The 26,148-nt window shown below is 50.2% G+C and overlaps 2 protein-coding genes across 3 annotated transcripts in view; one reads left to right on the forward strand and one right to left on the reverse strand.

The window, feature by feature from the left end:
* The window catches only part of ANKRA2 (ankyrin repeat family A member 2), a 240,435-nt gene that overhangs the window by 162,230 nt on the left and 52,057 nt on the right, over positions 1–26,148 (reverse strand). The window lies entirely within an intron of this gene.
* ARHGEF28 (Rho guanine nucleotide exchange factor 28) overlaps positions 1–26,148 on the forward strand; it is a 205,956-nt gene that overhangs the window by 105,093 nt on the left and 74,715 nt on the right. The window contains exons 8-9 of the mRNA XM_060201017.1: positions 9,212–9,264; positions 10,060–10,120. Of these exons, the coding sequence (XP_060057000.1) occupies positions 9,212–9,264; positions 10,060–10,120 (114 nt within the window). The remainder of the gene's footprint in view (positions 1–9,211; positions 9,265–10,059; positions 10,121–26,148) is intronic.

Raw genomic sequence — 26,148 nt, forward strand, 5'->3', positions numbered from 1 at the left:
GTCTAAGATTATAGGTGATTTAACATTTTGAAAAAAAGTCACTGTTGGATATGTATTAACACTTTAAGCCCACAATTAAAATTCAATCAGGTCACCAATTTGAAGCCTTAAGTGTGTAGACTAAAGGAATATACACTCAGAACTGGGTCTATGCATCAAAAAGTTGGAGACATTCATAGATTGAGTGTCTCAAACAGTAATAGTTCTTTTAAGTACACATTGAGTCCTTTAAAAAAAAAAACTTTTTGTAAACAATTTCTTTTGTGGGTCAAAAAACACCTGGGTTGGCCAAGTTGGGGGTGGGGTAGGGTCCCGCCTTGAGGCCGGGCGCTGTGTACACATGCTGGTGGGGGGACTGTGATCACCTTCTCTCTCCTCTTTTTCTCTCTGGCTACTAAGTAAATCAGTGTTTCAAAAATACATCTGAGGGAATTGGGAGGTGGTGCAGCGGGTTAAGCAAAGTAGTGCTGAGCACAAGGACCAGCACAAGGACCCCGGTGATAGACACCTGCAGGTGTCTGTCTTTCTCTCTTCCACTCTGTCTTCCCCTCCTCTCTCAATTTCTCTCTGTCCTATCAGAAAAAAGAAAAAAAAAAAAAAGAAAAAAGAAAAAAAGAAAAAAAATGGCCACAGGAGCAGTGGGTTTGTAGTAGAGGCACTGAGCCCCAGTGATAACCCTGGAGGAAAAGATAAATACATAAAACTACATTTGAGTTCTTCCTGGAAGACTGAAATAAGACACATTGGGGAGTGTGTTCTGGATCGCGTGAAGGTAGGAATTTCTCTCTTACCTCAATGTCCTCTCTCTGACTGCTACTCTTTTTTTTTTTTTTTTTTAAAGATTTTATTCTTATTAATGAGAAAGATAGGAGGAGATTAAGAGAACCAGCTATCACTCTGACACATGCTCTGCTGGGGATTGAACTTGGGACCTTATGACTGGGAGTCCAATGCTTCATGCACTGCGCCACCTCCTGGAGGTCCTGACTGCAGTCCTGTTTCTCAGTGGGTCTTGGTCCACTTTGTTGACTTGCAAGGACTGTCTGGGCCCCCAGACAGACAGACAGACAGATTTCCTGCTGTGGATTCTATAGGGGACCATCTCACGGCTTCTGAGTAGGACCCTGGTGACGCTTCTTTATTTTTTCCTTCCTTTCTTCTTTGCTTCCTTCTTTTCTTTCTTTCTTTTATTCATTTTCCCTTTTGTTGCCCTTATTATTTTTATTGTTGTTGTAGTTATTATTGATGTCGTTGTTGTTGGATAGGTCAGAGAGAAATGGAGAGAGGAGGGAAGACAGAGAGGGGGAGAGAAAGACAGACACCTGCAGACCTGCTTCACCGCCTGGGAAGCGACTCCCCTGCAGGTGGGGGGCCGGGGGCTCGAACCTGGATCCTTACCGGTCCTTGCACTTCGCGCCACGTGCACTTACCCCACTGTGCTACCACCCGACCCCCCCCCCCCCCCCGTGACGCTTCTTATCAGTGGACCTACGCAGAGAGAGGATGCTGGGGAAACCCAAGTGAGAGGCCTAGTGTTCTAACCGTCTTGGCGCGCAGAGTGGTAGGTAAACATTTTCTCCTGGGTCCCTGGGCGGCGGCGGCGGCTCTCATGCCGGGTGACGGCTTCACAGTGAATGCACAGGGTCTGGCTTCAAGGTTTGGCTGCCCTTGCAGGAGGGAGGCGTCACCAGCGGCGAGACTGCAGTGCAGGTGTGTCTCTTTCCTTTTCTGTCTCCGTCTCTCTCCACAAACAGTGCTTTTCCTAGCTTGTTCCCGCTGCCATTCCAGGTATCCAGCAGTTGCGGGTCACTCGTGTGCAGTGAGGGCAGCAGTGAAGCAGCACGTGGAAGGGAGAGGCCGTTGGATGGGGCTCGGCCAGGAGCATGGTGCTGGGGAGTCAGCAGAGCTGTGGGGAGGGAGTCGCGCATCTGTCTGATCAGCCTGGTGCTAGAGCTGGAAGGCCTAGACCCCAGCAGTGACTAAGCGCAAAAGCAACTTGCCCTTGCTGCCCTGACCCCAGCAGTGGCTTCCTAATGGCCCCACATGTCACCGGCTTTTCTGAGCCATGAAGTCAAGTCTGAGAGATGCTGCTGGAGGGCCGGGTGGTGCACCTGGCGGAGCGCACATCACAGCGCACTACCCGGGTTAGAAACCCGCTCCCCACCTGCAGGGGGAAAGCTTTGCCATGGCTGGAGCAGGGCTGCAGGTGCCTCCCTCTATCTCCCTACCCTCTCAATTCTTGGCTGTCTCTATCCACTAAATAAAGGTAATAAAAATTTTAAGAACTACTTTAAAAAAAAGAGAGCTAGACCTACTTGAAATAGCTCCTATAAAAACAGCACCTAGAAAAATAGAGAGACCAGGAGTTGGGTGGTAGTGCAGTGGGTTAAGTGCAGGTGGTGCAAAGCTCAAGGACTGGCTTAAGGATCCTGGTTCAAGCCCCCGGCTCCCCACCAGCAGGGGAGTCACTTCACAAGTGGTGAAGCAGGTCTGCAGGTGCCTGTCTCTCTCTCCCCCCTCTGTCTTCCCCTCTTCTCTCTATTTCTCTTTGTCCTATCCAACAACGACGACATCAATAACAACAATAAAACAAGGCAACAGAAGGGAATAAATAAATAAATATAAAAAATAGACCTCTCTTAAGCATCTCAGTGTACCCAGCCACTATCAGTTACAGACTAGCCCATTACTGGTGCAGAAAGACACTTCTCAGACTTACTAACATTATCACTATTGTTATAATCATCATCACCACCATCGCCAGAGCACCGCTCAGCTCTGGCTTATGACAGTGAAGGGGATTGAATCTGGGACCTCTCAGAGCCTCAGGAATGACTGTCTGCTTGCATAACCATTATGCTATCTTCCCTACCCATAGAAAGACAGATTTGTTCATTACAAACTAAATATTGAGTCCGGCAAGCCCACAGTACTTAGCAGGTGGAGGTTGAGGACCCAGGCCAGGTCTGTCTCCCCTCCTCATGCTCCCTCTCCCCGTTATCTTCATCCCAGAGTCTTACACCTGGTCTCAGGTCACGTGACGGCACCAAGGTTCTCAGCTACTCAAGGACATTTGTCAGTCTGTTCTGCAGAGGACTCAGCTCTAGTCTGTTTAACAAGTTGCTCTCCTCCTCTCCATCATCACCATCTCCTTCTCCTCCTCTTCCTCCTCCTCCTTCTCCTCCTCCTCCTTCTTGTTCTAAATTTTATGTATTTTAATGAGAGAGTTGAGACACAGAGGAGAAAGAAAGTGAGCCGAGCCCTGCTCAGCTCTGGCTTATGGTGGTGCAAGGTATTGAACCTGGGGCTTTGGAGCCTCAGGCTTAAAAGTCTTTTTACGGATCCATTATGCTGTCTCTCTGGCCCACAATTTCTTCTTTCTTGATAGGTAGAGGTGCAAGTTTAGTTTTCCTAACAATTTCTCCCTCGTTTGCTTCTGTGTTACATATTCATAGCTTAGGTCTGAGAGGCGCTGTGCAGGACCCCGGCAGCGCAGGCATGGCCATGAATCAGCATGGATTCAGACTCCCTAGAGCTCAGTCGGAGAGGATTCATTCAGAGAGGGAGAGCCTCCCGCAGGGAGCGGCAGAGCGAGCAGGGAACCTGGCCTCGGCTGCCAGCTGTGCTGCCTGGCCCAGCGCAGAGCTCAGGGTGGGCTTAATGGCGGGCGGCTGGCTCAGTTGTGCAGCTGAAGTCAGTTTGTGCTGATTCCATTCTTGGTTCTCTTTGCCTCCTTCCTGGAGGCAGTCACATGGCAGACTAGGCAGTGAAAGGCAAATACCCAGACTCTGTATTCTCAGCTGAGCTTTTTTCTTCTTCTTTGCTTAAATCTAACCTCGGTGATTCCATTTTGCAAAAAAGAGACAGTAAGATCTATGTGTCAAGTCGAAATCTGCCGGCTGAAGCAGGTTTTCCTTTTATTTCTTTTTTTAAGTTTAATGTAATGTTTTAGCAGGTCACCTCTTGTCTCCCACTCTGCCTGTTGCTGCGGCCCCGGTGAGTAGGAAGTTCAAGATGCTCCTTGCCCCTGCAGTCTGGCAATGGGACCCATGCTTACTGAGTTTGTTAAGTCTGATTCGAAGGGTATAATTCTTGCTTTTGCTGCTGGGTGGACCTTGAAGGCAAGATTAACGGGCCTTTAAAACAGGATAGCTCAGTCACTGATATCATGCTTGGCAGAAGGCTGCTATGGCAACGGGTGGTCTGCTCGCACCAGGCAGCTGGTGGTAGAGTGTAAGCAGATCCCATAATGGAGCAAGTTCATTAGCTGAAAGCCCTGAGATACAGTTCTGTATAGTCTTAGGTGAACTAAGGAAATCTTATTATCCTGACTCAATGCACAGCAGCTCACATGTTTTTAATGATTCGGGGATAAAATGCTAACCTTTGAGATTTATTTTAAAAGTGAAATGCAATACTTTTAGAAAGACTTTTCTGCTTTAACACAGCTATGGTATTTTCTGAGAAAAAACAAAATCGCATCAAGCCATGATAAAGATAAGCTGGAAATATACACAGAGTAGCTTTAGCGTTTTCAAAGTATTTTGAAGTACTTATTTATTGGATCTATAGAGAGAATCTGAGGAAGGAGAGATGGGCAGAGAGGGAGAAGAAAAGAAAGACACCTGCAGCACTGTGCTCCCACTCAGGAAGCTCCTCTCCCTACAGGTGGGGACTGGGTGCTTGAACCCTGTTCCTTGTGCACTGTGACCTGTGTGCTCAGCCGGTGTGGTTCCAAAGACCAGCTTTCGGGGGGTGGGGCAGGAAGCCGGAGTCTAAACAAGGAACACAAATACATCCTTCCTTGTCCCAACATGGGAGCTACACACTCCGTCGTTGGCGACTCTGAATAAACGTTCTTCTGAGTCTACAGCGGCCAGCTGGGCTCCCCAGACGTGCAGAGCGACCGCGTTCAGCCAGCGAGGGGCAGCCTGCCCGGCCATCCTGGACGTGTGTTTCTCTGTATCTGCAGCCTGCCTGTCGGAGCTGTGGCCCTGCTTTTTAATACTTTTGTGAGGCTTTTCCCACTGACCCAACCTTTAGTGCTTGGGCACAGTGCTTCCAAATACCTCCCACCCCGCCCTGGGCTTTAGCAACGGGGTGCAACCAGGCTGGGGACTTGACATCTGCTTTCTGCATCTATGCAGAGTGGGGAGAGCCTTTCTTTAGCCTTTCCACGGTTACCTCAAAACCAAATATGACTATTGTAAAATTAAAAAAAATAAGTTAGTTTTTTTCTTTAGTTTTTAAAATTATCTTTATTTATTAGAGATAGCCAGAAATCAAGAGGGAAGGGGAAGATAGGGTGAGAGACAGAGAGACACCTGCCGCCCTGCTTCACGACTCACAAAGCTTTCCCCCTGCAGGAGGAGACCAGGGGCTCTAACCCGGGTCCTTGCACATTGGTGTTTTCTTCTTATTTTGGTACTTTACTTGGCAGTCTCTTGAAGGGTGAACTTGGCCCCTGTTGCCATGTGCTGGCCGGGTTACTCACGCAGACGGTCCTCCGCCGCCACCTGGAGGTCAGGTTTGGGAGTGCATCTCAACACGGGCAGGGTAGCTGGGTACCTACTGCCTTCTTCCCTGTTGGGGAAGGTTTGACGTGACCACACCAAATGGAGGCCGTGGCCATTTAATTACCACTGTATGAGCTAATATTCATTCTGAATGCAAGGACAGCATATGACTGTGGAATGCAAATGCATTGTTTGCTTGATATAGGGAAGATTCAAAGTTAATTTTATGCAGATTGAAAAAGAAGAAACACCACATTCCCATGAGAATGTCAGACATCAGAAAAGGCAGCAGCAGCAAATGCTGGAGAGGCTGTGGGGTCAAAGGAACCCTCCTGCACTGCTGGTGGGAATGTCAGTGGGTCCAACCTCTGTGGAGAACAGTCTGGGGAACTCTCAGAAGGCTAGAAATGGACCTACCCTATGACCCTGCAATTCCTCTCCTGGGGATAGATGCTAAGGAACCCAACACATCCATCCAAAAAGATCTGTGTACACATATGTTCTTGGCAGCACAATCTGTAATAGCCAAAACCTGGAAGCAACCCAGGTGTCCAACAACAGATGAGTGGCTGAGCAAGCTGTGGTCTAGATACACAATGGAATACTACTCAGCTGTTAAAAATGGTAACTTCACTGTTTTCGGCCCATCTTGGATGGAGCTTGAAAAAATCATGTTGAGTGAAATAAGTCAGAAACAGAAGAATGAATATGGGATGATCTCACTCTCAGGCAGAAGTTGAAAAACAAGATCCGAAGAGAAAACACAAGTAGAACCTGGACTGGAGCTGGTGTATGGCATCCAAGTAAAAGCCTGGGGTGGAGGCAGGGAGGGCCCAGGTCCTGGAACATGACAGCAGAGGAGGCCCTAGTGGGGGTTGTATTGTCATGTGAAAAACTAGGAGATGTTATGGATGTATGAACCATTGTATTTCCTGTTGACTGTGAACCAGTAATCCCCAAATAAAGAAATTAAAACAAACACACACATCATGGCAGTGAAATTGGTGACTTTGCTGCTCTCTTCCTTTTATGACCCATTGTGGAAGTCACTTGTACAAATACCTTAGACTTTTTTCTCAGTAGAAACAGGAAAAAGTCCTAAATTGTTTTGTATTATCTTTATCTATTGGATACAGACTACCAGAAATCAAGAGGGGAGGGGGAGATAGAGAGGGAGAGAGACAGAGAGACACCTGCAGCACTGCTTCACCACTCACAAAGCTTTCCCCCTGCAGGTGGGGACTGGGGGGCTCAAACCCGGGTCTATGCGCATGGCCACGTGTGAGCTTAATAAAGTGCATTACCTCTGGGCCCCAAGAGAAAGCCCTTTGCTTCAGAGTCTTTCTATCATCTTACTGGTGGAAGGCTGATGGTTCTCAGCACGGTCGTTGACAGGTGGGCCCAGTTTCTCGCCTCCTATGCAGGCGTCTGCAAAACACTCTCGTCCCCAACCCAGGCCCTCCACCTTCATGCACCAGGACCCCAGCCCACACCTTTTCTCTTCCTGTCCCAGAGTCCTTTGCTTTGGTGCACTACACCGCAGCCAATCAGGTTTCATTTTATCACCCCCCCCCAGGCAATCGGAAGAGTTTGAATACATATTTCTGGTTATTTAAGGTCTGAGATGACTTAACCAAGTGGAGAGGGGGATATACAGTTATACAGTGCATTTTCTGGCAGTGCTGTTCCAGCAGCACCACCAGGCAGGGCTATGGGGCGGAAGAGGGAAGAACCTTATTCATTTTGTTGTTTCGTTGCCACCATGGTCGTCACTGGGGCTCAGTGCCAGCACTATGAATCCACTGCTTCCAGTGCATTTTTTTCTTTTCCTGACTTTTTTAGATAGGACAGAGAGAAATTGAGAGGAGGGGGAGAGAAAGGGGAAGAGACAGAGAGACACCTGCAGACTTGCTTCACTGCTCATGAAGCTTTCCCCTTGCAGGTGGGAGGCAGGGGCTTGAACCTGGGTCCTTGCACACTGTAATGTGAGCACTTAACCAGGTGTGCCACTGCCTGGCCCCCAAGGATGACTTTACAAGTGTGAATTCAGGGTTAAAAATACTAAGTTGGGTTGGGCAGTAGCTCAGCGGGCTAAGCTCACGTGATGCAAAGCTCAAGGACCGGCTTAAGGATCCCGGTTCAAGCCCCCAGCTCCCCACCTGCAGGGGAGTCACTTCACAGGCGGTGAAGCAGGTCTGCAGGTGTCTATCTTTCTCTCCCCCTCTCTGTCTTCCCCCTTCCTCTCCATTTTCCTCTGTCCTATCCAACAACGATGACAACATCAATAACAGTAACTACAACAATAAAACAACAAGGACAACAAAGGGCAAATAAATAATAAAAAACCGTAAAAATATGCTTAAAAATCATAAGCCAACTTCTGTGGCTGGGAGTGTCCAACACTTACTATTTCCTGACCTATCTCTTTTTTTATTAATCTTTTGATTGCCGTCAGGGCTGTAGTCAGAGCTCAGTGCCTGAATGATGAGTCTGCTACTCCTGGGGGCTGGTTATCTTTCTTTCCCTGTCCCTTTCTATTTTTGATCGTAACTGAGAGGGAAGCGAAGTCAGAAAGGGAGAGAAAGAGATGTACCCAGAGCCTTGCTTCATGGCTGGTGAAGTCTCCCTCCTGCAGGTGGGGAGCTGGCTGGGGCTTAACCCTGGGTGCCTGCGTCTGCTGCCTGGCCCCACCCAAACCTTCTTTGTGTGGCTGTTAGCACAACAGTGACTCTTGTTTACAGGCAGCTGGGCTTTTGGGACGAGCACCAATCAGCTGAGCTAGAGAAAGATGTCCCTTAAGTGAGCCTTCCTGTTGGGCCCAGAACAGCAGGAAACAGCGCACTCTGACTTCCAGGAAAGAGCTGGTCAGAAAGATGGCTTCAGTGTGTCTGCCCCCCCCCCCCCCCCCCCCCGTGCCAGCCGGCCACCGTCCAAAGCTGCAGCCAGTCCTCTCAGCTTTCAAAGATGAAAGGCCGGCCCTCATCTAGGGTAACTGTGCCCTTCTGAAGCATGCGGAAGGAATCTTGGCTATGGGAGGGGGAGACCTGCGAGGCCTCCTGAGGTGGGTGCCAGTCATGGCCCCTCGATCACCAAGCACACCTCTCCTGCTGAATGCAGAAGGTTGCTTTTTTCCTTTTTTTTTGCCTCCACGGTCATCTCTGGGGCTCAGTGCCTGCCCTACGAAGCCACTGCTCCTTGGCCATTTTTTTTTTCTCTTGGAGAATTTTTGGAGAGAAATTGAGAGGGGAGGGGAAGACAGAGAGGAAGAGAGAAAGGCAGACACAAGCAGACCTGCTTCACCGCCTGTGAAGCGACTCCCCTGCAGGTGGGGAGATGGGGGCAGGGGGTGGACTCAAACCGAGATGTTTGTGTCGTGCCACGTGCGCTTAACCTGGTGCACCACCGCCCGGCCCGAATGTTTCTTCATTTAATGATTGCTTCCTCTCTTTGATTTCCAGTGAGAGCTCTTGGGCTGTTTGGCTCATACAGATAATACCAGGGGCTGTCAGGTCCCCAGACATCTGACTCAGCCCAGAGCTGATCTTCATGCAGACTGGCGAGAACCTGGGCTCTGTGAAGACAAGCCCTGAGTGTCCGTCCACCTTGCGGCTCACCATCTGCCTCCTCCCTTTCCTCCTTCTTTTCCCTGAACCCTGCTGTCAGCAGATTCCTGATGGCAATGATTTCTTTTGCAGAGATTAAGAATTCAGTGTCCGGCAGACCACCATCTGAGAAGGAAGATGTACAGGTAATGTCTTTTTTTGCCTCCCCTTTTCATGTCTCTTTTATTTTTCTTTTCATTTCCCTCAAGAGTTATTCTTAAAAGTCTCATGGCAATGAAAATGGGAAAATAAACCAACCCAAAGCCGGGGATGTGTCCCCGAGTCAAATTTAGAATAGCTTAAAATTCAGCTTTCTTGCGCGAGCATTTCAAGCTCTGCTCACATTACTAAGCCTAGTTATCTTTCTGGGTTGTAGCTGGGTATAGGAGATGATTGAATACGTTTTCCAAAACGAATCTATACTTGGAGAAGACGTTTACTGCTGGTTGCCAACAATATAACTACAAGAGCACAGCCGGGTGGTGTTTTCCTGAGAACAAATAGCCTAGGAATAGCTTTCAGCGTGTTTTAGCTTGGGACAGAGCTCTCCTTTCTTTTAACTCATGTGTAGTAAGCACTAAGGCTAGTTGCTTGTTTACATGTGGTGATGCTTGTGGAATACTGTTTGTCTGATTTGTGGAAATAAACACTAGTGTAGCACGTAATTTTTTTTTAAAGAATGACAGTTCAACTTACCTCATTCTTTTAAAGCAAATTATTTTAATTTTTTAAAAATTATCTTTATTTATTTTTTGGATAGAGACAGCCAGAAATTGAAAGGGGAGAGGGAACAGAAGAGAGACAGAGAGAGACCTGCAGCCCTGTGTCACCACTCGCAAAGCTTTCCCCCTGCAGGTGGGGACCGTGCTCGAGCCCAGGTCCTTACGTATCATAACAGCATTGAATAACTTTTCAAGCCTCACCGACTTTGTCTTTTCTAGCGTGTGAGCAGCCTGCCCACTGGACTGAATGAACAGGCAGACCAGGACAGGCTGGATTCTGGTATGTTCCAAACATGGCTTTTCTCTCTCTTTTTCACCCTTTATTTTTTAAAAATTTGTTAGTCATGTCTACTTCGACCAAAGCTCTGTATTCCCACCTCCAGCCTCCCAGAGACACCACCATAGTCCTGTTGTCCCCACCTGTCCCACCGCCAAAGCTCTGTGTCCCACCCCACCCCCACAGATAACCACTAGTTCTCCCATAGTCTTAGACAGAGGTTGGCTGTTTGTTTTTTCTTTTAATTTTTTTTATTTATAAAAAGGAAATATTGACTAAACCATAGGATAAGAGGGGTACAGCTCCAAACAATTCCCACCACCCAATCTCCATGTCCCATCCCCTTCCCTGATAGCTTTCCTATTCTCTGTCCCTCTGGGAGGATGGACCCAGGGTCATTGTGGGATGCAGAAGGTGGAAGGTCTGGCTTCTGTAATTGCTTCCCCACTGAATATGGGCGTTGACAGGTGGGTCCATACTCCCTGCCTGCCTCTCTCTTTCCCTAGTGGGGCAGGGCTCTGGGGAAGCGGAGCTCCAGGACACATGGGTGGGTCGTCTGCCCAGGGAAGTCTGGTTGGCATCATGGTAGCATCTGGAACCCTACCCAGAGAATCCCAGGTCACAAGCTGCTGCTTGTGGAGCTCACGCCAGCGGCTGCTTCCAGGTCGCCACCTTGGCCCTGCCCCTGTGTTTTTTCACGTTTGTACACTCAATTGTCTCTGGTCCGCACATGAGTGGAACCGTCCTGGAGCTTCCCTGCCCCTCCTGACTGGTTTCCCTGAGCATCACCTTCTCCAGTTCCGTCCACTTTATCCCAGAGGACACACTGTCCTCCCTTTTTATTGCTGCGTGATACTCTGCTGAGCATACACTCCATAACTTTTTTATCCAGTCACCCGGTGAAGGGTGTTTTGGTTATTTCGAGGTCTCTGTGGTTGTGAATCAAGCCACTGTGAACACAGGGGTACGTGTGTCCCTTTGGTCAGTGTGGTTCTGTCTTCCGGGTAAATGCCTGGCAGTGGGACAGCTGGGTCCCGTGGCATCTCCATCTGTGCTTGTCTGAGGATGCTGCAGACTGCTCTCCAGGGCAGCTGGGTCCCGTGGCATCGCCATCTGTGCTTGTCTGAGGATGCTGCAGACTGCTCTCCAGGGCAGCTGGGTCCCGTGGCATCTCCATCTGTGTTTGTCTGAGGATGCTGCAGACTGCTCTCCAGGGCAGCTGGGTCCCGTGGCATCGCCATCTGTGCTTGTCTGAGGATGCTGCAGACTGCTCTCCAGGGCAGCTGGGTCCCGTGGCATCGCCATCTGTGTTTGTCGGAGGATGCTGCAGACTGCTCTCCAGGGCAGCTGGGTCCCGTGGCATCGCCATCTGTGCTTGTCTGAGGATGCTGCAGACTGCTCTCCAGGGCAGCTGGGTCCCGTGGCATCGCCATCTGTGCTTGTCTGAGGATGCTGCAGACTGCTCTCCAGGGCAGCTGGGTCCCGTGGCATCACCATCTGTGCTTGTCGGAGGATGCTGCAGACTGCTCTCCAGGGCAGCTGGGTCCCGTGGCATCTCCATCTGTGTTTGTCGGAGGATGCTGCAGACTGCTCTCCAGGGCAGCTGGGTCCCGTGGCATCGCCATCTGTGCTTGTCTGAGGATGCTGCAGACTGCTCTCCAGGGCAGCTGGGTCCCGTGGCATCGCCATCTGTGTTTGTCTGAGGATGCTGCAGACTGCTTTCCAGGGCTGCCCGCCTGCACCCCACCAGCAGTGCCCCTTTCTCCCTCTCTCCACGTCCTCTCCAGCCTCCTCTTGTTAAAGTCCGGCTTTCCCCGCACTTGTTAGGAGTGCCGCAGACCCACGTGGTCAGGGGACGAGAAGCCGACGCGTGGGTTTCCTAGCTGCTCCATGGCCATCTTCTCCATCTCCTTCCCGAATGCCCTGCCCCTGTGAACTCTCTTAGTAGCATAGTCTGGTCCTCGACTGCAGAGTCCCTGGCTATAATCCTCGAGTGAGATCAGACCAGCCAGTGCAGCGCTTGGCCGGCCGCCGTCATGTGTGGCCTTGCTTGCCCGACAGCGCAGGGGACCAGCGCAGGGGACCAGCTTCTGCTCCGGGAAGAAGCTGCTGAGGCCCCTCGAGGGGAGTGAGGGCGGAGCGGGGGCTCCTGACTTCATCCTGCCTGGCCCTGGCATCTTGGGCCCATGGCTGCTCCACGTTGATGCCATGGAGGCCTTCTGAGCTGAGCCTGTGCCCCGGCCCCGGCCCCGGCCCCGCCAACACACCTGAGGAGACTAGATGCTTGCTGTGGGGTGCGGCGGGGCGGTGGCGCCCTTTGAGGGAGCTAGGTCCTCCAGGCCAAGGACCCCCAGGTCCATCATGGACCTGGGTCAGCCCCACGGCTCAGCTGCTGCTCTGACCAGCTCCATAAGGCCACTTCCCCAGGCCTCCCCCGGCACTCTGTGATCCATCAGGCCCACCGCGGGCTCCCGGATTTCTTTTACAATCATGATTTTTGATTAGTGACGTGATACTGATTTACGAGATCACAAGATGACAGGGTGCAACTCCACACTGTTCCCACCAGTTCTGGATCACCAGTCCCTCCACTGGAAGTGACAGCAGTTGCCCCAAGGCTGCAGATGTGGGTTCAGTATTATTTATGCAACTATCTGTCCATATTTGTGTAGGCCTAGCAATATTCCCCTTCTTTCTTAGTCCATCTGCACTGACTACTACATCCAGATCCCTCCCTTTTTCCTCTTTTCTTTCCAGATCTTGATGGAGTTGGAGTTCAGAGCCCTCTGGTCATCTTCCTCTAACATCTCTCCCCCATCAGGAGTATGAACCAAAAATTTTAGAACATTTATTTATAAAAAAATTAAAATATTGACCATAGGATAAGGGGCGTACAGTTCCACACAGTTCCCACCATCAGAACTCCGTATCCCATCCCCTCCCCTGATAGCTTTCCTATTCTCTATCCCGCTGGGAGGATGGACCAAAGATCTTTATGGGGAGCAGAAGGTGGGAGTTCTGGCTTCTGTCACTGCTTCTCCACTGGACATGGGTGTTGACAGGTTGATCTATACTCCCAGCCTGTGTCTGTCTTTCCCTAGTGGGGCAGGGCTCTGGGGAGGGGAGGCTCCAGGACACACTAGTGAGGGCATCTGCCCAGGGAAGTCAGGTTGGTGTCATGGTGGCATCTGTAACTTGGTGGCTGAAAAAGACTTAAGATATAAAGCAGAACAAATTGTTGACTAATCATGAAACTAAAAGCAAGAATCTAGCAAATGAAGTTTTGGGGTCTCCATTTTGGAAAAAGCTAGTAGGTCTATTGTAGGTATATTCCAAGGGACCATGGCTTTATTAGTTTTTGCCTGAGCCTGACATCTAATATGCAGGTGGATCCAAGTTATTGTCTGGGGAGATGGTGTCCTAGTTGGAAAAAGGACCAGAAAGCTGGAGCAGGGAAGAGAGTAGCTCCCAAATATGAGGAACGTGTATAAATATTGCTGACTGTAAACCCCATCAATTTGACCTGGGGCCCATAGTCAGCACAGGAGCCTGTGTAACCTCTGCATCCCTGTAGGTCTGAGCTCACATTCTGTGGTCACGGCCAGGAACATTCCAGGCTGCACTCATTTCAGGACCCATCTTCCTCAAGTGGTAAAATATGTTGGCCCACCCTCCTTTCAGAGAATGGAGGGACCAGAATTCTTTATGGGGAGCAGAAGGTGGGAGTTCTGGCTTCTGTCATTGCTTCTCCGCTGGACATGGCCTGTGTCTGTCTGTCCCCTAGTGGGGCAGGGCTCTGGGGAGGGGAGGCTCCAGGACACATGGTGGGGTCATCTGCCCAGGGAAGTCAAGTTGGCATCATGGTTGCATCTGGAACTTGGCTGAAAGTGGTAAGAGATAAAGCAGGTAAAGTGATCAATGAAAAGGGGGTTCCGACTTTCCTTGGGAGTTAGGGTCTGTGAAGCCGTTGGTGCTGGTTGGAGGGCTTGCAGACACATAGAGACCAAACTCTAGAAGATGCTTCACCCAGGTTCCTGGAGGGTCTGTAAGGATCTCTGAGATGGAAGGGGGCTGAGTGGCAGTTCACCCCAGCAGAGCACACGCCTTCCTTTGTGTGAGGATCTGGGTTTAAGGCCCTGGGCCTCATCTGCATGGCTGAAGCTTTGTGAGCGGTGAAGCAGGGCTGCAGGTGGAAAGCAAATCTGTGCTCAGCCTGCCGGCGGGCTCTTCCCACACCTGGCGGGTGTCACCCGCTTAGGACTGGGAGGGTGGCCAGTGGCAGAGCGTCGGCGTGGTGGCCAGGTGCTCGACTGGTGCAAGACCCAGGCAGTCCACGGCATGCCCAGGGCAGGTGTGGCAGGGAGGGTAGGCAGAGTGCGGGCATGTTTGCCAGGCACACGACGGGTGGGAGACGCAGGAGAAGAAAGCAGGGCGAGGAGGAGATGCCCTCGCTGCCAGCTGGGCACCGCCAGGGGTGGCTTCCTGAGGTGATGTTGCCATCCGAGCCAAACTCTAGACTGTCTCCAGCACATGCCTCCCCCCTCAGCGTTTCTGCCGAGGCAAGAGACATAATCTGCTTCCAGAACGAGGGGGGGGGGGCTGTGGCCCTGGAGCCATGTCTCCAGGTCCCTAGGTGTGGTCCTCACGAGCAGGACGTAGCTCCCTAGGTGTGGTCCTTGCGAGCAGGACGTAGCTCCCTAGGTGTGGTCCTTGCGAGCAGGACGTCTCCTCCGAGCATTGCACCGGACCCCCAGAAACTTTAGCTCTGCAGACTGTTCACCAGGACAGATTGCTGCTAAAAATCTGAACCGATAGGATGGTAATCTGCTTTCAGGCTGGTCGACTTGGGGAGTAAGGACGGGTGTTAATGGAAGTCGCAGGAGCCTGGCTTAGTCTGAGCCTCTTGGTAACACACTGGGGTCTGAGGGGGAATGCAAGGCTTTGAGAAAGACCAATTTATTTAAGGGGAAATGGGGTGGCTAGCATAATGGTTATGTAAAGAGACTCTCATACCTAAGGCTCCAAAGTACTAGGTTCAATCCTTTGTACCACCATAAGCCAGAGTTGAGCAGGACTTTGGTTAAAAAAAAAAAAAAGGGAGTTGGGCTGTAGCACAGTGGGTTAAGTGCAGGTGGCGCAAAGCACAAGGACCGGCATAAGGATCCTGGTTCCAGCCCCGGCTCCCCACCTGCAGGGGAGTCCCTTCACAGGCGGTGAAGGAGGTCTGCAGGTGTCTGTCTTTCTCTCCCCCTCTCTGTCTTCCCCTCCTCTCTCCATTTCTCTTTGTCCTATCCAACAATGACGACAACAATAATAACTACAACAATAAAACAAGGGCAACAAAAGGGAATAAATACATAAATATATTTTTTTAAAAAAAGGACTAGTGCATTTGAACTTGAATCCATTGATTTAGGGAAAGGCTATTTTTTTTTGTTTATTTAAAGTTTTGGATTAAAAAACTTCTGCTTTATGCATAAAGAGATTTTTGAAAGAGCTCCTGGAGCAGAGAAGGTGCAGGGGCAGGTGGCAAGCCAGGGCCTGGAATGGGAATCGGCTGCTCCCAGAGGCTTGCCTAGAGCCCTGCTGTGTCGCCCCTGTGCTCAGCTTCCACCTGCTCCCTGAGGAAGTGCTGGTAGCTCTGGGCAGAGGTGGGTCTGAGCCGACTGGACCATTCAGAGCGGTCTGTTGAGTTGCCTGTGGGGTCATTCTGCGCCAGAACTGGGCCCGGTGTCCTGTGCCTGTGGGCATGTCCTATGGCTCCACTGCTCTGCGCCCTGTCACAGCCACGTGATGACCAGTGTGGTGGCAGAAGTGGCTTTTGAACTGGCTCCAGACAGCTGGGGACGAGAGTCCGCTTCTGGTGACCCCATCGCCCTGTTAAGGGGTCTCTCCTGTGGGGCAGCGGAGTTGCTCACCTGCTCTGCCAGATGTGTCACCTAAGGTCAAGCCCGGCTCTCACCACTTTGGAGGCAACACAGGTGTTGCTTGGCTCTCTCTCTCTCTCTCTCTCTCTCTCCCTGAAAAAGTCACCCCGAGTGCTGAGGCCCCCAGAAATCACAGAGTCATACTGGCCACTAGTTCATTCACTGAAATGTGACTGTAGGGACTGTCTCTGTGGGTGAGAGCTGGTCAGGTCACTCACCCGACGGCCCTGACCTCGGTGAGCCGTGACAGGAAGGTGCCGTTTCTAGGACTTCAGGAGAGACGCTGTGTGGGCAATCTGAGTAGCTGGCATTTTGCTCAAAAGGGGGGATGGGGGACATCAATTGAAGGGTTGACATCTGATTCTATTTCTGTCACAGTAGAGAGCCAAACCTTAAAAAAATCTTTTTTAAAAATTTATTTTATTAATTCCCTTTTGTTGCCCTTGTTGTTTTATTGTTGTAGTTATTATTGTTGTCATCATTGTTAGGACAGAGAGAAATGGAGAGAGGAGGGGAAGACAGAGAGGGGGAGAGAAAGACAGACACCTGCAGATCTGCTTCACCGCCTGTGAAGCGACTCCTCTGCAGGTGGGGAGCTGGCGGCTCGAACCGGGATCCTTATGCCAGTTCTTGTTCTTGGTGCCACGTGCGCTTAACCCGCTGCGCTACCGCCCGACTCCCCAAAAATCTTATTAGTGATTTAATATTGACTTACAAAGTCACAGGGTAACAGAGTTATGCCTCCACATCATTCCCAGCAGACTTCTGCATCCCCTCTCTCTCCACTGGAAACTCCAGCAGGTCTCCTAAGGCCGCAGATACGAGTTAACTATTATTTCTGCAACTGTATGTCTAGATTTGTATACATTTGCCCATTTTTTTAAGATACCATTTTCTCTTCCTTTCCAAGTCACACCTACACCAGTTCCTACTTCTGAATGTCCCTCCCTTTTTCCTATTCTCTCTCCGGGTCCTGGTGGAGTTGGAGTTCAGAGCCCTCTGGTCATCTTCCCCCTATCACTTCTCCCCCTCTGGGAGCATGGACCCAAATTCTTTATGGGGAGCAGAAGGTGGGAGTTCTGGCTTCTGTCATTGCTTCTCCGCTGGAATGGGTGTCGGCAGGTGGATCCACACCCCCGGCCTGTGTCTGTCTGTCCCTAGCGGGGTGAGTGGGGCGTGAGAGAGGCAGACTTTTCAATGTGCGTTTCCTTCACAGTCTAGCTGAGTAGGTCGGGGTGAGGGAGGGGTTGAAGAGCAGGTGGATGGCAGCAGTCAGCACAGACCTTGAGAAGGGAGAGGGCTGGCAACATAGCTCACTTGGGTAGTGCGCTTTGCCTTATGCCGAGGTGGGTGAGCCCAGCCCCACCCGCCCTGCCCCCTTGAAGGCAGTGTCAGCGCTGTAGTCTCCTTCACCGTCTCTTTTCCCCTATCTGTTAAAGAATAACAGAAATAAAACATGACAAAGACCCCACGTCTGCCACTGGGAGAACTGTGCGGTTCCCAGCGGAGGGCTGGGCTGCAGCGCCCGGGTGGTGGGCACGGTGCAGAGCTGTCCCTGCCATCTTGTGATCTTGTAGATCAATGTCAAATCACTAATTAAATTAAAAGGAGAAGGTTCACTTGGCTCAAGCAAACACAACTAAACCTGGAGAAGACATAGGAGCTCACCGGTGGGCAGTGACAAAGGCCATGCTCAGAGGGAGAAGTGGCCACGTGGCAGGAAGAGAGGAGACGGCCAGCTAGCGAGAGACACTGTGCTTTCTGACCTGGGGCGCCCGGCAGGGTGCGCGCCACAGAGACCTGCACAAGAGTCGAGAATGCCCTGGGGCTCACTGAAAACTGATTTGGAAAGACACAGCCTGAAAGGGTGAGACCAGGTTCTTGGTTAGAAATTAAGATTCCTCCAAACCAAGAGACCCCTTGTAGAATGGGAGAAGGTCTTTACATGACACACATCAGACAAGAGGCTAATAACCACCATATATAAAGAGCTGGCCAAACTCAACCACAAGAAAACTAATGACCCTGTGCAACAGTGAGGAGAGCACGTGGACAGAATATTCACCACAGAAAAGATCCAAAAGGACTGAGAAGCATACAAAAAAAAATGCTCCAAGTAACTGATGGTCAGAGAATGCAAATAAAGACAACAATGAGATACCACTTCACTCCTGTGAGAATGTCACACATCAGAAAAGGTAACAGCAGCAAATGCTGGAGAGGGTGTGGGGGTCAAAGGAGCCTCCTGCACTGCTGGTGGGAATGTCAGTGGGTCCAGCCTCTGTGGAGAGCAGTCTGGAGAACTCTCAGAAGGCTAGAAATGGATCTACCCTATGACCCTGCAATTCCCCTCCTGGGGATAGATCCTAAGGAACCCAACACACCCATCCAAAAAGATCTGTGTACACATATGTTCTTGGCAGCACAATTTGTAATAGCCAACACCTGGAAGCAACCCAGGTGTCCAACCACAGATGAGTGGCTGAGCAAGTTGTGGTCTATATACACAATGGAATACTACTCAGCTATTAAAAATGGTAAATTCACTATTTTTAGCAGATCTTGGATGGACCTTGAAAAATTCATGTGAAGTGAGATAAGTCAGAAAGAGAAGAGTCTCACTCATAGACAGAATCTCACTCATAGACAGAAGTTGAAAAACAAGATCAGAAGGGAAGACATTAAGCAGAACTTGGACTGGAGTTGGTGTATTTCACCAAAGTAAAAGACTCTGGGGGTGGGTGGGGGGAAGGGTTCGGGTCCTGGAACAGGATGGCGGAGGACCTACTGGGGGTTGAATTGTTATGTGGGAAACTGGGAAATGTTATGCAGGTACAAACTATTGTATTTGCTGTCAACTGTAAAACATTAATCCCCCAATAAAGAACTAAAATAAATTTTAAAAAAATAAAGATTCCTGGTGCAATGGATAAAGCCCTTGACACTCAAGCATGAGGTCCGGAGTTCAATCCTCGGCAGCACATGTACCAGAGTGATGTCTGGTTATTTCTCTCTCTCCTCTTATCTTTCTCATGAATAAATAAATAAAATATTTTTTAAAAAAGAAAGAGATTGTGGGAGTCGGGCGGTAGTGCAGCAGGTTAAGCGCACATGGCACGAAGCACTAGGACCAGCGTAAGGCTCCCAGTTCAAGCCCCCAGCTCCCCACCTGCAGGGGAGTCGCTTCACAGGTGACGAAGCAGGTCTGCAGGTGTCTGTCTTTCTCTCCCCCTCTCTGTCTTCCCCTCCGATCTCTCCATTTCTCTCTGTCCTATCCAACAACAATGTCATCAATAATAACTACAACAATAACTACAACAATGAAAAAACAAGGGCAACAAAAGGGAAAAATTTTTAAAAATCATAAAAAGAAAGCGATTGTACACTGTGGAGGTGAGAGTGGTGCTGAGAGCGTCTCCTGCTGCTTTTCCCGGTATGAGGAGGTGCTGAGATCTTCCCGCTCGGGTTTGGTTTCGTCACTAGGAGATGCCTTGAGGCCGCTCAGCTGTGCTGGGCGTAATGGCCAACAAATTAGGTGGTGGAGTGCCTCCCTTCCCTGCACTGTGTCTCTACTCTGCCTGCCCCAAAGGTTAGACGGGTGGGGGCAAGGACCAGTGTGAGTCTGCGGGCCATCAGGTGGCATTTGATCTGATCAGACCCCCTTAACTCCTGTGGCAGCAGTTTCTATAAACAGAGTCCAAGAGAGTTCTTAGCTCCCCTCACCCGACTCTTCACTGTCAGGGCCTCACTGGGGAGTTCCTGGGGGGCCTGATGTCAAGACTTGCTGTGCACTTCATGTTCAAGTTAAAACCTATCTTGAAAACACTCTTTATTAAAATAACCTCATTTGTTCCTCAGAATGACACTTTTAAGCATTGGTGTAAATGACTCCATTTTATAAAGGGCAGTCAAGATTCAGGGAGTATGCATGCCTTGGCTGAGGCACTAATAAGCAATAAAGTCACTGTTTTATTTACTTATTTATTTTTTATTAGTGATTTAATAATGATTAAGAAAATTGTGGGTTAACAGGGGTACAATCCCACACAGTTCCCACCACCAGAGTTCCGTGTCCCATCCCCTCTACTGGAAGCTTCCCTGTTCTCTATCCCTCTGGGAGGATGGACCAGAATTCTCTATGGGGAGCAGAAGGTGGGAGTTCTGGCTTCTGTCATTGCTTCTCACTGGACATGGGTGTTGGCAGGTGGACCCACACCCCCAGCCTATGTCTGTCTGTTTGTCCCTAGTGGGGCAGGGCTCTGGGGAGGGGAGGCTCCAGGACACATGGGTAAGGGCGTCTGTCCAGGGAAGTCAGGATGGCGTCATGGCAGCATCTGCAGCTTGGTGGCTGAAAGATGGCAGGATATAAAGCAGCACAAACTGTTTAACAAACAGGAGCCCAAAGGCAGGAACAGAGCAGGTGACACTAGGGGTCTTCATGCTGGGAGAAGCTAGGAATCTATTTTAAGTGTGTTCCAAGGGGCCCATGCCATTAGTCATTTTTGCCTGAGCTGGATAGCTAACATGCAGGTGGGCTAAAAGTATTGTCTGGGGAGATGGTGTCGGAGTTGAGGATAGGGTGAGAAAGCTGGATCAGGGCAGAGAGTAGCTCCCAAACATGAGAAAAGGGTGTATACCATTAGCTGTAAACCCCATTGATCTGACCCAGGGCCCATGTCTGTTCCTGTTCAGCACAGGAGCCTGTGTGACCTCTGAGTCCCCGTCAGTCTGAGCTCACAGTCCATGGTCACAGCTGGAACATTCTAGGCTGCTCTCACGTCAGGACCCGTCTTCCTCGAGGGGCAGAGCAGGCTGACCAGCCTCCCTGCAGAGAGTGGGAGCGTCCCCACCATGGCTGCTCTGCAGGGAGGGCAGGTCCTGGAGAGGCCACAGAGGCTTGTGATGCTGTTGCTGATGGATGTGACCAGTGAGGGTGGAGAGAGGGGGCTGTGGGAATAAGGATTCCCTGTAAAGTCACTATTTGAACATGCACATACCTCTGTGTGTGTGTGTGTGTGTGTGTGTGTGTCTCCGAAAAGCCATTTGTCTTTGAGTTTGTGACTTTTAAAATATTTTATTTTAGTGAGATGGATACAGATAGACAGACAGACAGCTAGGTAGGGAGGGATACCAGAGACACCACTGCTTGTCTCTGGCTGATGGTGGTGCCAGACATTGATGAGTTTTTAAAAATGTGATTACAATTTTATATTCAAGGGACTTGGATCCCACTGGACAATAATTACACTTATTCTACAATAAAAATAAAAATAAGGGGACCAGGTGGGGAGCACCTGGTTAAGCACACACATTATCGTGTGCAAAGACTCAGGTTTGAGCCCCTGCTCCCTTCCCTGGAGAGGGGGTGTTTCAGGAAAGGTGAAGCAGGGCTGCAGGTGTCTCTCTTTCTCTCCTCCTCTCTACCTCCCCCTCCTTATATAATAAAAAATACTGGAAAAGGAAAAGGAAAAAAAATGGCCGCCAGGAGCAGTGGATTCATAGTGTAGGCGCCGAGCCCCAACGATAACTCCAGTGGGGAAAAAAAGCCTTTCCAAGGACTTTTAATTTTATCGAAGCTGAGAGGCTGAGTGGTGGCTCTTTGAGTAGAGAGCACGGGGTCCCACGCGTGAGGAGCTGGTCCTGCACCCCTGCCCCTCCTGCAAGGGCGACACTTCTGGAAAGGTGGGATAGAGCTGCGGTTGTCCCACCCCTTCTCTCTGTTGCTGTCTCCATCTCCGACTCTCTGTCAAAAAGAAAAGCAAGTGGGAGGTGTAGGCACTGAGCCGCTATGATAATGGTGGTGGAAAGAGACAGTGAAACTCATCTGGACAGGAAAATCAGAGTCCCTCCGGGGCGGGTCTTCCGGAGAGCGGAGACTTCTCAGGCAGAATCTTTCACGGCTGTGACTTTTTGAAGGCTCTTTTCAAAGCAGAGAATTGTTTTAATTAAAGAAGGCACAGTAAGGCTGATGAGGCCATTGTTTTTTTCACTGTGTAATGATTGTGTGCTTTCTGGTGAGAAAGTGGCCTTAGGGATATGCCATTAAATTCTAGTAGCTGCAGTTACAACCAGCCAACCAGAGAATTAAACCAGTGGAGATGATGAGATGCATCTGCATTAATTAAATGCTATCATCCTGACACGGTGGAGAACGTTCAATTAGCATAGAAAGCGAGGAGGGAAACAAGCCGTTTTCGGGAGGAATTCTGTGGTGAGCAGGAAACAAGCTGACTTAGAAAGGAAAAGGACCCTGAGCAAACAGTGCTCTCCTCTCACTTCACATGTTGACTGCTGCATGTCCGGGCAGTGGGCTTTCCTTCAGTCTCCAGCAGATGTCAATATTGCTGAAGCACGTGGGACTAGAGTCTCCTGGACTTCCTGCAGGCCGGCCGGGTGCTTTTCGTGTCAGGAGACTGCACACCACTTTGTGCCTGGCCAGCAGGGCCGCTTTGAGGAAAGTTCCATTTAAAAGCAATCCGCCTGGCCTCTGGCCTCAGAAATGCACTTCAGACCAGCTCGGGCGTGTTCAGGGTGGCATGGCTGTGGGCGAAATGTAAAATTCTTTCCTATCTTTTTGGTGGCGTTGGCCTACAGTCTTCTGTTCTATTCCAGAATGTCAAAATAAGGAGTAGTTTGCTGCAGTGGCTTGTTGATCTAGGACTTATTCTAGTTAAACGACTCTAAACCATCCCTGGGCCTGGCGAGAAAGACAGCGATGTCTGCTGACCCATCTCAGCTTGTGTGATAGGCACCAGCAGTCCCTTAAAATTTTTATTATGTTTATTTATTCCCTTTTGTTGCCCTTGTTTTATTGTTGTAGTTATTATTGTTGTTATTGATGTCGTCGTTGTTGGATAGGACAGAGAGAAATGGAGAGAGGAGGGGAAGACAGAGAGGGGGAGAGAAAGACAGACACCTGCAGACCTGCTTCACCGCCTGTGAAGTGACTCCCCTGCAGGTGGGGAGCCGGGGGCTCGAACCGGGATCCTTATGCTGGTCCTTGCGCTTTGCGCCACCTGCGCTTAACCCGCGGCACTACTGCCTGACTCCCTCCTTTCTTTCTTTCTTTCTTTCTTTCTTTCTTTCTTTCTTTCTTTCTTTCTTTCTTCCTTCCTTCCTTCCTTCCTTCCTTCCTTCCTTCCTTCCTTCCTTCCTTTCGAGGCAGAGATACAAAGAGGCAGATAAAGAGAGATAGTGGCAGAGACAGACACTATAGCACTGAAGCTTGGAGCTTCCTCCCATGTAGTAGGGGCTGGGTTTGAGCCTGGGCCATGCGCTTTGTGACACAGTGCCCTATCCACGTGAGCTATTTCACTGGATTGGCATCATAGTTTTTTCCCCGATTTATTTATTTATAAAACTGAAACACTGACAAGACCATAGGATAAGAGGGGCACAGTTCCCAGGGCTCCAGCTGATGGGGTGGTCTGATAGTTTTCAATGCCCTGCTGAAAAATCGCTCTTAACTTACACCGACTATGTGTGGCTATGAAGATATACCCAGGAAATCTTATGATTTTGAAAAACTTTTTTAAATCACTAATATAAAAAGGAGAAAGAAAATTTAGAATGAAATATTCCAGTGTATTTTTAAAATTTTTCTTGTTCTTCTTATTTTTCTCTTTATAACTCCATATGCACTAAAATTCACACTCGACAGAAAGGCTGAAAGTAACTTATGGAGGCTGGTGGTGGTGCGTCTGGTAGAGCACACATTACAGTGTTCAAGGTCTCCGGTTCACGCTCCCGGTCCCCACCTGCAGGGGAAGCTTCACGAGTGGTGAAGCAGGGCCGCAGGTAGCTATCTCTCCCTCCGCTTCACCCTTCCCTCTCAATTTTTCACTGTGTCTGCCAGGAGCCATTTCTCTGCTTGATAGATGATAAGCTTTGAGACAACGGAAGCCCTCGAGACAAGTTTCATTTCCCCTGGGCAGGCCATTTTTCCCTCAGGTAGACCATTTACCAGAAACAGTGATACAACACATAGTTGTGGTAGCAAACGTGATTTCATCCATTGTATGTTGCAAGGAACATTCCCCCTTTGAAGATTGCTCCCCCTCCTCCTCCTCCAGCACTTCCCCCTCCTTCCCCAAAGCCTTATAATGCCTGTGTTCACAATAAAATTTACAGCTTGATCAGAAACTTGACTTGCTGTCATTCTTTGTGTCTCGTGTCCCTATCATTTCAGGTCTCATTGGGTTCCTAGCCCCTGCTCACCGCCCTGCTGGCCGGGGCATTCTGGCACCCCACGTTGGGCGCCAGGTACCCCGGCCTGCGGGGTTATCGACGGAAACCTAGGATAGGGGGCGAGAGAATGGAGGGGACAAGAGACACGAAGAATGAGAGCAAGACAGGTTTCTGATCAAGCTCTGAAAATTTTATTTTGCAGCCGCATTTTAAGCACACACCATGAGGAAGTTCTGCTAAGGTAGTGGGGGGAGGGAGGTGGGTGAGCAACTTTCCAAACAGTTAGATGGTAATCGCAGTTCCAATGATCGGAATGTCCGCTCACCGGTTATGTGAGAGACTTAGCTAAGGTTTTGGCTCCCGGCAGTGTCTATACAAATAAAACTGAATTTAAAATTTGTCCCTGCAATTATACAGTCTAGTAAGAAAATGTGTAAGTTTTCAGATGCAAAGCCACAGAAGATAGATGGAGGGTCATTTTCACCTCGCAGTCCTGCTGCCGCTGCCTCCTGTGGCTAGCAGAGCAGAGCAGTGACTTGTGTCATTCTCGTCTCCACCTGCATGTGCAACCAGGCGCTTTCTCCCTTTTCCCCACTCTGTCAGCTCACCTCACCCACCCATCTTCCATCAGCTGGATAAACCTTCACGGAACAGGCCTTACATATCTCTCCCCCGCCCTTCCCCAGGGTTATTGCTGGGGCTTGGTGCCGGCACCGTGAATTCACTGCTCCTGTGGCCATTCTTTTTCCATTTTATTGGACAGGACAGAGAGGAATGGTGAGAGGATGGGGACACAGAGAGGGAGAGGAAAGACAGACACCTGCAGACCTGCGTCACCGCCTGTGAAGCGACCTCCCTGCAGGTGGGGAGCCGGGGGCTCGAACCGGGGCACCTGCATGGGTCCTTGCTCTTCACATGACATGCGCTTAACCCGCTGTGCCACCACCTGGCCCCTGCATCTCTCTCCTCATACGGAATGGCACAGTCGTGCCCAGTCTGGAGAGCAACTGAGGTAGAGAGATGCATGTTCCAAGTCTGCAGAGTCAGGCAGGCCCTCACACGGTCTCTGCTCTAGTTTACTGAGCTGCCTTAGATGCGCCATTTCCTGCTGCCGTGCCGTCCCCATCTCTGCGGACACTCGCTGCTGCGGGGCTGCTGCACTGGGTACTGCTCTCTGCACCTGTGGCAAGTGGGAAGGGGTCTGAGCAGAGCCGGTTTGGGGGAGGCAGCTCCGGGCTTCTGCCGGGAGCTGGTTCCGGGGGGCTGTTGAGGAGACGGCAGGAGAGGAGCTAGTCGCACGCTGGCCACTGCTCTACTGAGAGGGGCTCGCACGCCAGAGCTCTGAAGGTGCCCGGAGTCCATGACTGATGGCTAGACTCAGTCACTTTTAAAAAAAAAAATTATTTATTTTCTTTTTGTTGCCCTTGTTTTTATTGTTGTTGTAGTCATCGTTGTTGGATAGGACAGAGAGAAATGGAGAGAGGAGGGGAAGACAGAGAGGGGGAGAGAAAGACAGACACCTGCAGACCTGCTTCACCGCCTGTGAAGCGACTCCCCTGCAGGTGGGGAGCCGGGGGCTCGAACTGGGATCCTTTCTCTGGTCCTTGCGCTTTGTGCCACGTGCGCTTAACCTGCTGCGCTACCGCCCGACTCCCAGACTCAGTCACTTTTAAGAAAACACCCTGCCAGGTAAATGCCGTTGAATGGATGAGGTGAGTCCTTTTCTGTGTAAATGTTCAGGATTCCAGCCACTTTGGGGACTTTTAAAATGGGGAGCTTGGATTGTGCAGTGAACTGTGTCAGAGTTGTCTTGGAACTTGGATCTGAAAAGCTGCCAATAGCCTAGGGAAGTCTAGATGGCTCTGAAAAACAAAGCAGAAACCTCTGTCCTGAGCCTGATGTGATGGCCTTTATTTG

Source organism: Erinaceus europaeus, chromosome 11, assembly GCF_950295315.1.
Source record: "Erinaceus europaeus chromosome 11, mEriEur2.1, whole genome shotgun sequence".
NCBI lineage: Eukaryota > Metazoa > Chordata > Mammalia > Eulipotyphla > Erinaceidae > Erinaceus > Erinaceus europaeus.